This window comes from Arctopsyche grandis, chromosome 13, assembly GCF_051622035.1.
Source record: "Arctopsyche grandis isolate Sample6627 chromosome 13, ASM5162203v2, whole genome shotgun sequence".
NCBI lineage: Eukaryota > Metazoa > Arthropoda > Insecta > Trichoptera > Hydropsychidae > Arctopsyche > Arctopsyche grandis.
Window position 1 is genome coordinate 12,840,656 of NC_135367.1, and position 14,010 is coordinate 12,854,665.

The 14,010-nt window shown below is 34.0% G+C and overlaps 1 protein-coding gene across 1 annotated transcript in view; it reads left to right on the forward strand.

The window, feature by feature from the left end:
- cutlet (chromosome transmission fidelity protein 18 homolog) overlaps window positions 1-14,010 on the forward strand; it is a 42,041-nt gene that overhangs the window by 326 nt on the left and 27,705 nt on the right. Inside the window, exons 2-13 of the mRNA XM_077444355.1 lie at window positions 374-842; window positions 917-1,085; window positions 1,161-1,361; window positions 3,042-3,276; window positions 3,354-3,482; window positions 3,551-3,719; window positions 3,836-4,025; window positions 4,098-4,360; window positions 4,456-4,690; window positions 4,759-4,920; window positions 4,995-5,139; window positions 5,216-5,457. Of these exons, the coding sequence (XP_077300481.1) occupies window positions 374-842; window positions 917-1,085; window positions 1,161-1,361; window positions 3,042-3,276; window positions 3,354-3,482; window positions 3,551-3,719; window positions 3,836-4,025; window positions 4,098-4,360; window positions 4,456-4,690; window positions 4,759-4,920; window positions 4,995-5,139; window positions 5,216-5,457 (2,609 nt within the window). The remainder of the gene's footprint in view (window positions 1-373; window positions 843-916; window positions 1,086-1,160; window positions 1,362-3,041; window positions 3,277-3,353; window positions 3,483-3,550; window positions 3,720-3,835; window positions 4,026-4,097; window positions 4,361-4,455; window positions 4,691-4,758; window positions 4,921-4,994; window positions 5,140-5,215; window positions 5,458-14,010) is intronic.

Below are 14,010 nucleotides of genomic sequence, written 5' to 3' on the forward strand. Positions count from 1 at the left end.
GTATTTTCACAAATTATATAGCTATTGTGCAATAATGTACTTCAACCTGACAGAGCAATATTACATAGATCTCTAAAGGTCTAATGTTTCTATTATTTAATACATTTTCATTCATTTTCTTCAACTCCTATTCACTAAATGACTATGACTTATTTATGTACAAACTGAATTAACATCTATTTGAAAGTTTGCCATATTATATTATGATGCATACTAATTTATTCCACTTGGAATCTCTTAGAATAAGATCAATTTACAATTGTTTCTAATTATGCAGACCATAAACGATCTTAATTCAAAAATGAAAACAAAAGAATATTTTCAATATACATACATATATATGTAATATACAAAGGTTTATACGAAATTTCAGATGAAAACCTTGCTGATTCTAGAAATCATGCCCGCCGTTCCTTAGATTTTTCAAGTCCAGCCATCAGTAAAACTTTCGGTTCAAATGTGAATAGAAATGCATCGTTAACAGCTTCCACATTAAATGACAACATAATATCAATTGATGATAATGTCAATACGGAGAACAGTACTCTCAATGTGAGCGGTATAGAAGATATTCCGGAATCGTTACCTCCATCACAAAAGCGCACTGTGACAGATCTATTTGGCGACATTGATGATTTAGACTTCGATGAAGATGTTTATCAAAATTCTAAAAGGAGCAGAATTGAAAGTGAGGACGATCTAAATGCAGCGTTGATTGAAAGGATTTTATATGAAAGGAAAAGAAGGACTGAGTTGAGCAATCCAGTGCTCATGCTGAATAGAGATTATACTGTATCTGATAATAATAAAATTATTGAAAATATATCGAATTCTATTCCGAGGTATGTTGAATGAAATACTTTAAATTTACACTTGTATTATTTATTACTATTGTATTGATTTATTTTAAATTTAGATGGCCGTTTATAACACTAACCAAAAGCGATGGAAGAAAATTATACGTCCGATTTCACGATGAAGAATACATGGAAAGAGAAGTCGATGAAATTACAAAGTCGCATGGTGATTTTAAAAGCTTGTTGGGGGTAGCTTTCAAAGATTCCTGGAATGAAGCTAAAGCTTATGTTTGTTTGTTAATATGTAATCATTTATATCACACCCCTTGAATATGCTTAATTTTTTCTTCAATTTAATTATAGTTGGAGAGTAAAAACATGCAAAATAAAACAGTCGATATTAATGGAGACGAACTTATGGTTGTGGAAACTGAACAAAATGCAGAAAGTGGTGACCGGTCTCAACTTTGGGTTGAACGGTATAAACCGATGCGATATGTCGAGTTATTGTCTGATGAGTCTACAAATAGAACTTTATTACAATGGTTGAAAATGTGGGATAAGGTAACATATTGAATTTTAGGTTTTGTATTTATGCATTTCAAATTTGTTGAGAAATATTATAGATCTTTTGATGAGTTAACATTTTTTATTATTTTCTTATTTGAATTCTGAATAGTCTCGAGGCACTAATTGAAACTTATTAAATATCTACATATATTAAATTAGTATTTTAATATTTTTAAGGTAAATAAATTTATATTGGAGTTATGATTCTGCATATTCATTTAATTTGGTTTTATTGTAAATGATTTAAAAACTGTTTTAAAGTTTCGTGTTTAAATGTGACACCAAGTTTTATTCCCTAGTAAGAAGATTAGTTTTTGTATTGTGAATGAGTTTTTATTAGATTTATAAAGCTACAGTTATATTTACAAACTAAATTCACTCCTTAATCAAGTTAATACACTTATATAAAGTACGTATTATGAAGTTATTGTAACTAAATATTTACAAGCCGACTGTATTTTATAAGTAGGTTGTCTATTTGTATTACAGTAGGTTGTTTATTTGTATATTGTCACCAATTCATTTTTTATTGTTAAAGTTACAGTGTTATGTATGTACATATATTAAGGTCGTAACATATGAAGTTGCTGATTTTTGGTTAGTTGAAGTTTGATCGCGTTCCAGAAGGTTATGTGCAATTTTTTTGTATTTCGGCTTTTTTGCTTTGACAGAAGCAATGTGTCCTTCAATTGTCTTTAAATACGGAGTCATTCCTGTTATTGTATAATTGTTTTTCGACTCTATATAACATGCGTCAACGAAAGTTTTACGGCTCCTTTTCTTGTATGTATTCAAATTATGTCATAACATCAATGGTGCATCCGGAAAAGGATCTGTTGATGAGAGAACAATTCGATTTTGGTTCGAAAAATTTCGTTTTCGCAATATGGATCTCACGGTAGACCGAAAACCACGTTAGATGAAGACCGATTGAAGAAGAAAACCCACCTACTATAGTTTGGATTATCACATCCACACTAGGAGTCAGTGAAATTACTGTTTTTCGCCTGGAAGCAATAGGGAAGGTAAAAAAGTTGGTTCAAGACAAATTGGTTCCGCATGAACTGACTGACCGTCAGAAGCTAAGACGCTCATATTCTTCAAAGACAACAATTAAATCAAATTGATAGAAATGAATGAATACATCCACCTTATTCGGCAGATCCATAGCCAACATATTTTCATCTTTTCCGCTATTTTTACTAACCCCTTCTTAGCTTGTAAGAAATTAAATTTACAGTAACAAAACAAATAAGTAAGGGATTCAAGGAATTTATTGTCTAAAAATGTAGATTTAATGAAAAAAAAGCATTTATGATCTAGTATGTATGTAAAAAATCATAGACTGTAATGGCTTATTTTGAATGAATGTTTTAAAATGTTGAAAATATCATGTTTTTAACTCATACCTACAAAATCGGCAACTTCTATGTTATCCGTTCGGGTTTTTTTTTCATTACCTATATATACATAAGACGATTTTATTTATGTTTTCAATTAGTGCAAATTGTTTTTTTTCGGGTTAATTAATTATTAGTTTTCTGCATAAAAATTTGCCATAGTTAAAATGTTATAAAATATGTCCCAAGCCCTGGTTATTATCATTGACTGGTACCCCCCTCTAGTCAGGCCTAGTTACAACCTAATAGTTACAATATGTTGTGTTATTTACAGATAGTTTTTAATAAAGAAATAAAAATAAAGAAGCCAGATACCAGCAACAAGTTCAACAAACGTTCAGGAAAATTTGAATTCCGCTTTAATAAGAAAACCACGCTAAACAATGCCCAAGAAGAATTGTTTACAGAATTAGACGATAATCACACACCTAAATATAAAGTGGCGTTATTATGCGGACCTCCCGGCTGTGGTAAAACCACACTAGCACACATAATTGCTAAACATGCAGGTTAGAATTCAAACTACACTATTATATATTTAAATCTATGTGCTATAATCATTACTATATGTTATTATAATGTGCAGGTTATAAAGTAGTTGAAATTAATGCGTCTGACGATAGAAGCATTGATGCATTTAAAATGGCACTGGAAAATGCTACCCAGATGAAATCTGTCCTCGACGATCAAAAGCGACCGAATTGTTTGGTTTTAGGTAATTTTTAATACTAACTTTATTTTATTTTGTTTTGTGCAAATATTGTATGATTTAATTGTATTCAGATGAAATTGATGGAGCGCCTTTGCCAACTATAGAGTATTTGATTAAATTCGTTTCTGGTACTGCTTCAGTAAAGCCAAAGAAAGGAGTGAAAGCCCGATCGAACATCTTGAAGAGACCTGTTATATGTATTTGTAATGATGTTTATACACCGTCATTGAGACCACTTAGGTAATTATTTATAATTGTTATTGCATCTACATACATATACATTATCCTGATTCAGATTCTACTGTAATTTTTATCCAATGTATTATGTATTGCTAATTTTCTTTTTTATTTTGTAGACAAATTGCATTTGTAGTTCATTTCCCACCGACTGAAATATCTCGGTTGACACAGAGATTGAACGAAGTTACCATAATGGAAGGTTTGAAGGTAGATGGAGCTGTGCTATCGGCACTCGGTGAAAAAACTCACAATGATATACGATCTTGTTTGGGTGTGCTCAATTTTTTAAAGTCAAAACAAAAACAGGTATCTATCTAGTTTATTTTTATGGTTTACATATGTATGTTTGTGTTTTTTATATTAATTTTATTTGTGTAGCTGAGACTATCCGATATAAATAATATCGATATAGGACAAAAAGACATGTCTAAAGGTTTGTTTCAAGTTTGGCAAGAAATATTTCAAATTCATCAGCCGAAAGTTAAAAGGTTTGAAGACTTAAAAGATGCAGCCAAGTTGAAGAGAAATAATTTTATGAATTTAGGAGATGATGTTGCTGATTCTGGAAATATTGACACGTCTTTTAAAGGACGGAGTAGAAGAATACTAAACACCGTACATTCGGCTGGAGACTATGAAAAGTATACATATTTTATACTCGATGAAAATAAATATTTTAATTTTTAGCGATATATGTATAATAGATAATGGAATGTATCGAATTTACCATTTTTAGATTGATACAAGGAGTCTATGAGAATTTTCTCAGTATGAAAGTTCGTGATTCTATGATGCTTGGCGTCAATCAAGCCTTCGAATGGTTCTTGTTGACCGATATATTCACTGCTTTCATCAATCATAATCAAAACTACACATTGATGTCGTACATACCGTACTCTTTTGTATGTTGGCATTTACAATTCGCCAGTTTGAACTGGCCCAAGATTAAATTTCCCAGTCAAGGATTTGAGGTAGTACTAATTTGATATATTCTGACATTATCGAAATCTATCTATTGTTAATAACGGTTTGTTTGTAGGTTTTTCAAAAGAAAACTCAATTTTCTGGAATCACATCGGGAGTCGAAAAGGGTGTATGTCCAAGTACAAAGCCCTTTATAACTAAAACTGTTTTGATACTGGATTCTTTGCCGCTGTTGCCGCATATTATCAGTCCTTCTTTGAGACCTGTGAACGTTCAAGTGATTGATTTTCTTCTTGTGAAGTAAGATTTATTATATTTCGTTTACTAATTATTGTCGTTGTTTTTATTTAGCTTTATTCAGAGAAGGAAAAACGCGAAATGAATACGGTAGTTGGCGTAATGTTGGATTACGGATTGCAATACGTTCAGGAAAGGACTCAAGACGGTACATATAATTATGTTTTAGATCCAGATATTTACAAAGTTGGAATATTCAGTGAGTAAAAGTTTGCATTTGTTGTTAAGTTTTGTATTTTTTTTGTGTCTTTTTTTATTTTGTGTTTCATTTTTAGATGAGAAGAATTCTCGTGTTAGAAATTTGTCATATGCCTTAAAGCAGCTTATATCCAGAGAAGTGGATTTGGAGAAAATGAAAAGAACCGAATTGAAAGTGGCTCCATTGAATGAAAGCGCATTGCAAGCCATTAAACAATCTAATGCAAATACTTCATCGAAGTCGTCTGTTCAAGAAAAGAACAGTACGCCTAATCATTTGCAGAAATTGGAGCCAAAGCTGATTAAACCTGCAGTAAGGGTGAGTAATTGTACTGAATTAATTTATTTACCACTCTGGGGTGGGATTTTTGTCTGTATGTTTATTTTTGTATTGTAAGGCATTTTTGACTTACAGTAAACGTAGCAAAAATTTATGATCATAAGAGGAGTAATAAAGTTATACATATTTACAATATCAGTAAAAATATGTGCACGATGTACTTTTATATATTTTTTTGCTATAAAATAAAAACAGCTTTGTTTGCTAGAAAAAAAGCCTTCTCTAATTCCAATTCTTTCTTGGAGCTCTGGTTTCGACTGTAGCTATGATTACATTTTTCTATATTATTTAAAAAAAATATTATACATATTTAAGAATTGGTTAGACATTTGAGTGCTGGTTTTATAATAATTTAACACTTGAATGGTCTCCGAAGAGTACCGACTATTTGAATATTGAAATACCGGTGTAAAACAACATAAGATAGAGACGTCTTTAGCAAATCTTTTATAATGCGTCGAACCGTTAATCGCAAGTCTCGGTCGCTGAAAGCTATCTATATTCGACGTTATCTCTTTTTCCTCGTAAGACAAATTTGCACGTCATCTGCAGTGCATGCATTATGCAAGGGGTGTAATTACAGTGGCGGCTATATCCCACCCACCACCACCACCACGGGTCTTCTTCACACGGGTTTTCACGTTTTTCAAGCTGGTTTCACCGTAATATATTCCATCAGTGAACCGAGGCTTTTGTACTCATTGGTTACGGCTACACTTTACCCCATTCCAGCAATGACATCGTGGGTGGTTCATGTGCACAAGTTGCGACACTATTTTCGTTCGATTTATTAAACGCATAATTGCATTTTGAATTGTAATATATTCTTGCAACATGCAATCTTGCTTTGGTGTACACAAAATCGATGCACGCCATTTTTACTAACCTCTTCTTATTTCTTCGATGACTCACATGTTTGTTGTAAACATATTTCAATGCATTGTATGCGAAAATTTCCATTGGCGACTCGTATTCCCGAGGAGTACTTTGAAGCTGTGCTTGCAAATTTTTTTTGTGTTCTTTTTGTTAGGCTGACCATATTATCGTATTTCAGAATTTATAGATGGGAGTACGATTATTGCAATCAATTTCTATTCCTATCATAATTTGAGTTTTAATGATTTATTTAGTTAATAGAAGCCATATTGTACTAATGGCATATGTTTACTTGGTTTCTGTATCAACTTTTAGTACTTGTATTGTAGTGTGCAGCAGTGGCGTATATTGGGTGTGTGCTAGGTGTGCGGCGCACACCCGTGAAAACCAAAGACCACATAAAGTAGTATTTTAATACAAAATAATGTGTTGTTGTATAAACAGGCATTGATGTGTATGGTGTATTTACCGCGTGCGCTAAATGTATGGTGTATGGTGTGGTGTGCAGTCTGCAGCGTGTTGTGTGATGTTAGATGTAGTTTGTGCGCCGCGACGAGAGAATACCTATGCCGTGCAGCAAATTGGTGGGTTTGGTTGGAGTGTGCAGGCGGATATTCGCTTGTATAGGTTTGTTCGCGATATTAAGACGTACGGTGTGCTACGACTTCAGAGCACCGCGCACCGCACCGCACCGCACCGCACCGCACCACTCGGCAATTGACCGAATGCGATGCGACACGTGGTCTCGTACTTTTTCGCACATTCGTATTTTTATGGTCATTCGTATCTCAGTCATACCTCTAATAACTAATAATGGCTAACAGTGTTCAAGACATTTTAACTATTCCGTTTTCAAATAGAAGTTTTGAGATAAAATTAAAAATAATTAAAGATGGGAAACCGTGTCCGTCTCTTCCAAATTTATCCAGTTTGCATAAAGAAAAAACAAAAGTTTACACTAGACATTTTTGCGTTTCAAATTATAAAAAATTCGAATGGATTACAGGCTGTGAAATTCGATCCAAACTTTTCTGCTGGCCATGTTTATTGTTCTCCAAAGATATTAATGTGTGGAACAAAGAAGGATTTGCTGATCTCAACCATTTGACAGCAGCACTGAAGAAACACGAAGGATCGCAGGCACACGTTCAATCATTTCTTTCCATACAAATGTTTGGCAAACAACGAATCGACGTATTAATTGACAGTCAACGTAAAGCCGAAATAAGTCGACATAATGAACAAGTAAATAAAAATAGAGATGTTTTAAAACGAATTATTAACGCAATAATCTATCTAGGAAAACAAGAACTGTCCCTGCGAGGTCACGACGAGTCATGTAATTCCGTAAACAAAGGCAATTACATTGAATATCTAAATGCTCTTCGAGAATATGATTCTGTTTTAGATACTCATTTAAATACTGCTACTACCTTTCGTGGTACTTCTCCAAGTATACAAAATGACATAATCGAAGCAATCGCTCATGTTATTAAAGTTCATATAAAAAATGAAGTAGAGTCAGCAAGTTTTGTTGCTATTATTCTCGATGAAACTTCAGATATAATGACAAAATCACAGCTCTCAACAGTTTTACGTTTTGTATGTAAAGGCAATGTACATGAACGGTTTATTAGTTTTACAGACGTTAGTGCTGATAAAACATCTAATGGTCTATTCCGTCACGTGGTGAACATAGTTGAAGAATTTAAAATTCAAGACAAATCGGTTGGACAGACTTATGATGGAGCAAGTGTAATGAGTGGACACGTAAATGGTTTGCAATCCAAAGTCCTCAATGCTTATCCTTTTGCTCTTTTTACACACTGTTATGCTCATGTATTGAATTTAGTATTGCAGCAAGGTCTTTCTGATATTAAAGAAAGTAAATCATTTTTTCAAACTTTAAATGGATTGTCTACATACTTTTCAAAATCTTCCAAAAGAGTATTCGCTTTACAGGAATTTGTGACAAAAAGACTTCCCTCTGTAGCACCCACAAGGTGGAATTTTACATCTCGTTTAAGTAGCACAGTACAACAATACAGAAGTCAATTTACAGATTTTTTTCGACATGTTATAGAAAATTGTGAATTATGGGACACAGATACTGTTATAAAAGCACGAGGGTTTTTAGGCTTTTTAGAGGATTTTCAAACAATTAAACTTCTTCAATTTTTTTCAAAACTGTTTGGAATAACTGATGTTTTGTATAACATTCTTCAATCTAAATCTTCGGACGTTTTATATTGTTGTAAAAAAATTAATGATGTTTTGCAGCAACTGAAATACGAAAGGGATAATAATTTTGAAATGTTATGGAATAATTATTTAAATGAAAAAAATGATGATCATGATCGTAGGCCACAAAGATTAAAAAATTATTCAGAAGTAGAAGATAAAACTTCATTTCGTCAATTATATTTCAAAATAGTTGATAGCATAATCGCACAAGTCGAATGTAGATATTCTTCACTTTCCAAATTAGAATATTTTCACCTTCTTTGTAATGATAAATATGACGAATATAAAGAAAATTTTCCAAATGTTTTAATTAATAAATTAAAAGATTTTTATGGATCACTGTTTGATTATATTCGATTGAAAAACGAACTCATTGTGCTATATTCCAGCTCTGAATTTTCAGAGAAACCTGTTCATGAATTAATACAATTCATGACAAAAAATAACCTCGAATCTGGTTTTAAAGAGGTGTTTAAGCTGGGAGAATTAATATTAACGATACCAAGCAGTACAGCTTCAGCAGAACGTTCTTTTTCGGCGCTGAAAAGAATAAAAACTTGCTATAGAGGTACGCAAGGTCAAGATAGATTATGTGGCCTTAGCTTAATTTCAATAGAAAAAAAGTTATTGGTGAAATTAAAACAGAAAGACACATTCTATGCAGACGTGATTGAAAAGTTTATGTCTCAGAAACGTCGCATTGAACTTATGTATAAATAACTAATAAATTAAACATTTTTGTAATGCAAAACGAGTATTTTTTTTTAATTGCTAATTTTATACCCTATGCCCTACGGCATACACAGCACACCCGGTATTAACACCCACCGTCCGCCACTGGTGTGCAGATATGTCGAAGGATGAAAGATTAAATTTGAAACACTATCAAGCCTTGTATGTAACGCAAAAACAATCATGTTTTTAGTTAATCTTTGATTGCCACTTCTTCTTCAATGGGCTTCTATATTTTTTGTATCTTATATATAAAACAAAGACCGTTCGACGTGTGTATTTAATTCGATTCTGGTTGGCTGTCATTAAATATTCACATAAATTTTATAAAAAAACAAATACATGAGTGTTATATATACGGCACGAAGGGATATAGTGGAAAGAGTGAAGAGATTGAAACGGCAATGGGCGGGTCACGTAGTCAGGAGAATGGGCAAAAGGTGGACAGAAGAAGTGCTAGAATAGTACTAAAGATAATGTAAAAGTTGTAAGGAAGATGAGTAGTTGAAATTTGAAAAGTTTTTGGGTTGAGATGGATGAGAGTTGCGCAAAAGAGACGAGTGGAAGCGTGTTGGAGAGGCTTTCATCCAGCAGTGAGTGGCTGTAGATGATGATGATGATATAAGGTAATGGGCGAGTTACGTATCTAGAAGAATGGAAGAAATGTTGACAGAAAAAGTGCTAGGATGGTACCCGAGATAATGTAAAAGGGTGAAAGGAAGATGGGTAGACGAAATTAGAAAAATGTATTTGGGATGAGAATTGCGCAAAACAGAGACGAAGACTTGGAGAGGTCTTTTTTCAGCAGTGGATGGTGAGTTAAATAAGTTTTCTCAAAGGTTATGATTTATTTATACATAGCTTTTGGTCACCCGACGTTTTTGCGAGTACTGTTTCGAAGTGTTCCCATGCTAACGCAAATTTATCAGGGGTCGGTAAATTTGGTTCCAAATTTTTAATAAATTAATACAAATGTGTATTATATGAATTGTAAATTACAAATTTATTACGAAAAGGAAGCACTACAGTCGTCAAGCACTAGTTGATAAATGTTAAAAATTTTGAACCGTAGCATTACTGAGAACCTTGTCTGCTCTTGATGATGCTCCTGCTCACTACTAAGACTAAAAATTAGTAGTGAAGATAATAAGATGTGTATTAAAAGTGTTTTCGGTAGACCTTGGACTAAAATATAAAATCCCTAAACGTCTAAAATCCCCTCCCATAAGCTCCTACTGTTTGGCTCGTGTACCACTGTTCGTCAGCACCTCTCTTCAGACCCTGTCGCAAGTTGCAATACCTTTACGCATTCGTCATCAAAACTAGCTTATATAAGTCTGGACCCCGCGCTCCCCGTTCTTTTTCTTCGAGGTCTTCTGCCCAGCTCGGACGGATCGGAGGTCTCAGTTTCGGTTTTGCACCTTTCTAGAAGTTTCCATCCAAGATGGCGGACGACAGAGTCAAGCGAGATTTGAATAACTATATACGCGAATTTCCAGCTGCAATTGAATCGAACAACGAAGAGTGAGTGTGATTTATTTTTAGCGCGAATATTATTCGTATTTTGTCGGTTTAAACTACCCCTTTTCAAAGCGCCCGAACAAATGCGTCCCATTAATTTTTCGCTCAATACTGAACGCGGCCTAGCAAACATTTTCTTTTTGATGAGCCTCCTTTCTTCATTTCCCAGTTTAAACACGGCCTCCAATCTTCCACGTTTAATTTTTTTCTTTTTAACACGTCCTCTTTTAAGTCGCCCGGTTGGATATTTCAATATCTGCAAACCACGTGGACCGAGTTCCATTCCTTTTTTTTTATTTCAATTTCGTTTTATTGGATGTGTGCATCAATCGAAAATCCATTAGATAGGTACTCGCTCACTTAATACGTATTGTTTAGTATGTTAATTTTCTTTGAGTGGATTTCTTTTCGTTTCGCTTTTTGTCGACTCCCCCGCCCCCTCCACCCCCCACCTCCTCCCTCTGTTCCGTTTTGTTCTACATTCATCTTTTTTTTTATTTAGGTCCATTAATCACGGCTTTTCATGGTAATGATTTACGGACCAAATAAATTTGGTTACTCCCCTTACTTGAGTATTCATAAGTTGGGGTTGTGTTAAACCTACACTTCTGCGAAGATTTTTGCGCATATATTTAAATGCCGTTCTATTATGTTTGTGAATTATCGAATTTTTATTTATGTAAGATATTGAAATACGGTCTTTTGAATATTACTAAATAATACACATTTTCCAAAGTTTCTGATTTATATTTTTATCGTATCGACATTCCTTTCTCTGCGATGTATTCATATGTACTCTTTAGCAAGCAGCGATAAGCACTTAAGAGCGTCATTGAATTATGAATAGCATTCATACGTGTATTTGCACTGAAATTAGACTAGGGCATTCTGATAAAATTACAAGTCATCACTCCGCAGCTATTTTATTTCGATTCCAAGTAAGTATGTAGGATTCAATTCAATAAAGGACGAGTGGTAATGGTGGCTAACGAGTTTATTTTTCGATGCGCCGAAAGGAATTTTCGTTTGATGGCAACATACCAACTTAAACACACACTCGACCCAATTACGCCAACTTGACCGTTTATTCCGGGTTGACACTTATACCGGGTTAACTTGGAAGGCACTTGCAGCATGGCAACAGTTGATTTAACCGTTTTTGGACGCTGAAATCCGACCCGTGTTGGACCGTGCTCAACTTTGTCGATTTTAACCGTATACAAGTGCGTTCCAAAATGGCGGCCGAGAGCGGAACCTCGAAGTACATGTGTAGAATGGTCAGAACCAGAGACAATACAGTTTGTGGGGCAATCTTGTGTGTATCTTTATCATTTGCGGGTCCAGGTTTATCAACATGTCCGCGACAGCTCCTATACCTTGCAGTACCAGGTCCGCCATTTGAAAAAAGTCCTGTAGCGATTATGTGTCAACCACGTTTACAGGCTTACTTAAACATGCACGATACTCGTCCAAGCTACCCGGTATTGAACACACGTGCAGTCTTTTGGGTTTGTAAACTAAATCCCTACTCTCTTCGTCTCTCATACTATTAAAGTGTTTCATCTAAATAATATTCTTTACAATCTGCAGATTTACTTAATACACGAATTAGAAACTAATAATGTATTTATATGTACATGCACTCTTTTGGGTTTGAAAACTTGATCATACATACAATACAATACAGGGCCGCCGAGAGGGAGGGGGGGGGGGAAACTGGGGTTCAAGTTCCAGGGCCCGGACTACTTGAGAAGCGTTCGAATGATCGATATTGATATTTTATATTATTCTACATTAAAATACATATATTTCTTTAATGTTAAACATGTATTATTTTTCTATCCGCGCATTCTTTGTTTCCATGTGAAATCGTACTTTCTTATTCGATTATTTTATAAAATAGCATTTAACACATCAATAGGTATTTTTCTAATAGTTCTGATAGGTTTTTCGCATTTTAAAAATATATGTATAAGTTTTAATTTTGGGTTGTCATAGGTTATGGAATTGTTTTTCCAGGGTCCGGAATTCCTCTCGGCAGCCCTGCATACATATATGATATATAATTCAAACTGGGGTTTATTCAGCTGGTATAAAAACGCTATTAATGAGAGGAGTCCTCTCATTATTGCGGTGTTCCCTCAGAACGAAAGGGCGTTTCGTCGGGAGGGTCGGTTTCTCGCCCTCCCTTATGTTAGTCCTTGTAGTCTTTGTTATTTTTATTATCGTTTATTATGATGTTAATACCAATTTGGTACCGAGTGGCCCAAAAATGAAAGGGGGCGGTTTGGCTCTTGATAGTTTTGTGATGGTGAGATTTAACGTGCATCATAATAATGCGCGATGCATATTGCAGCTTTTGTTCGCCGTAGGAAGTCTACTTATGACGGTCATAATTCATATATGATAATTGCAGTTTGTGTCTATCGAATGTTTGTTATTTATGGGAGCGCTCATATGTACTTGAAGCTTTCAGCAATCCTCAACTGTTTCTATTTTTTTTTCTTTTTTTTTTGACGCGTCGCAAAGTGAATAATAAATTGAGTCCTGCCCGACGGGGCGTGATGCCTTTGATGGCTTATTCATAAACTATTATATTCGCCATAATGGATTATTGTTTCTTTTATGGCGATTCCTCTTCCACTTCCCCCTTCTGGTTTTTTGTAGTTTGATGGCACTTAGCGAGATATTTGTGTTTGATATTTCCATATATCTTTTTATAGTACCCATTGTTTTTATTGAATGCTGTTGTTAACATTGTTCTATCGGTTTACTTTATTTTTCGAGTTCGTTTTGTTTATGAAAGAAGAACTTATGGCGTGGCTCAGTCTTTACTTATTAATAATTGCGCTGCAAATCTTTTTGATTTATAGACATTTTTTGTCTAAGAATTGATAATTTTTTTATATGCGCATTTTTGAAAATTAGAATTTCAAGTTATTAAATCAAGGTTTAATATTTCGAGTTATTTTGATAGTTTCATCTCGAAACCAACATTTTTTTGTTAGGGATTGCTAAACAATCATTCAGCCCAAACTTTTTTTATTAAATTTGTTTTCTACTGAATGCCTCACGGATATACAAACATACATACATATATGATTAGAGACCCGTATTTTTAGCATTTATTTTTTTCAATTTTAACATTCATGTTTGATT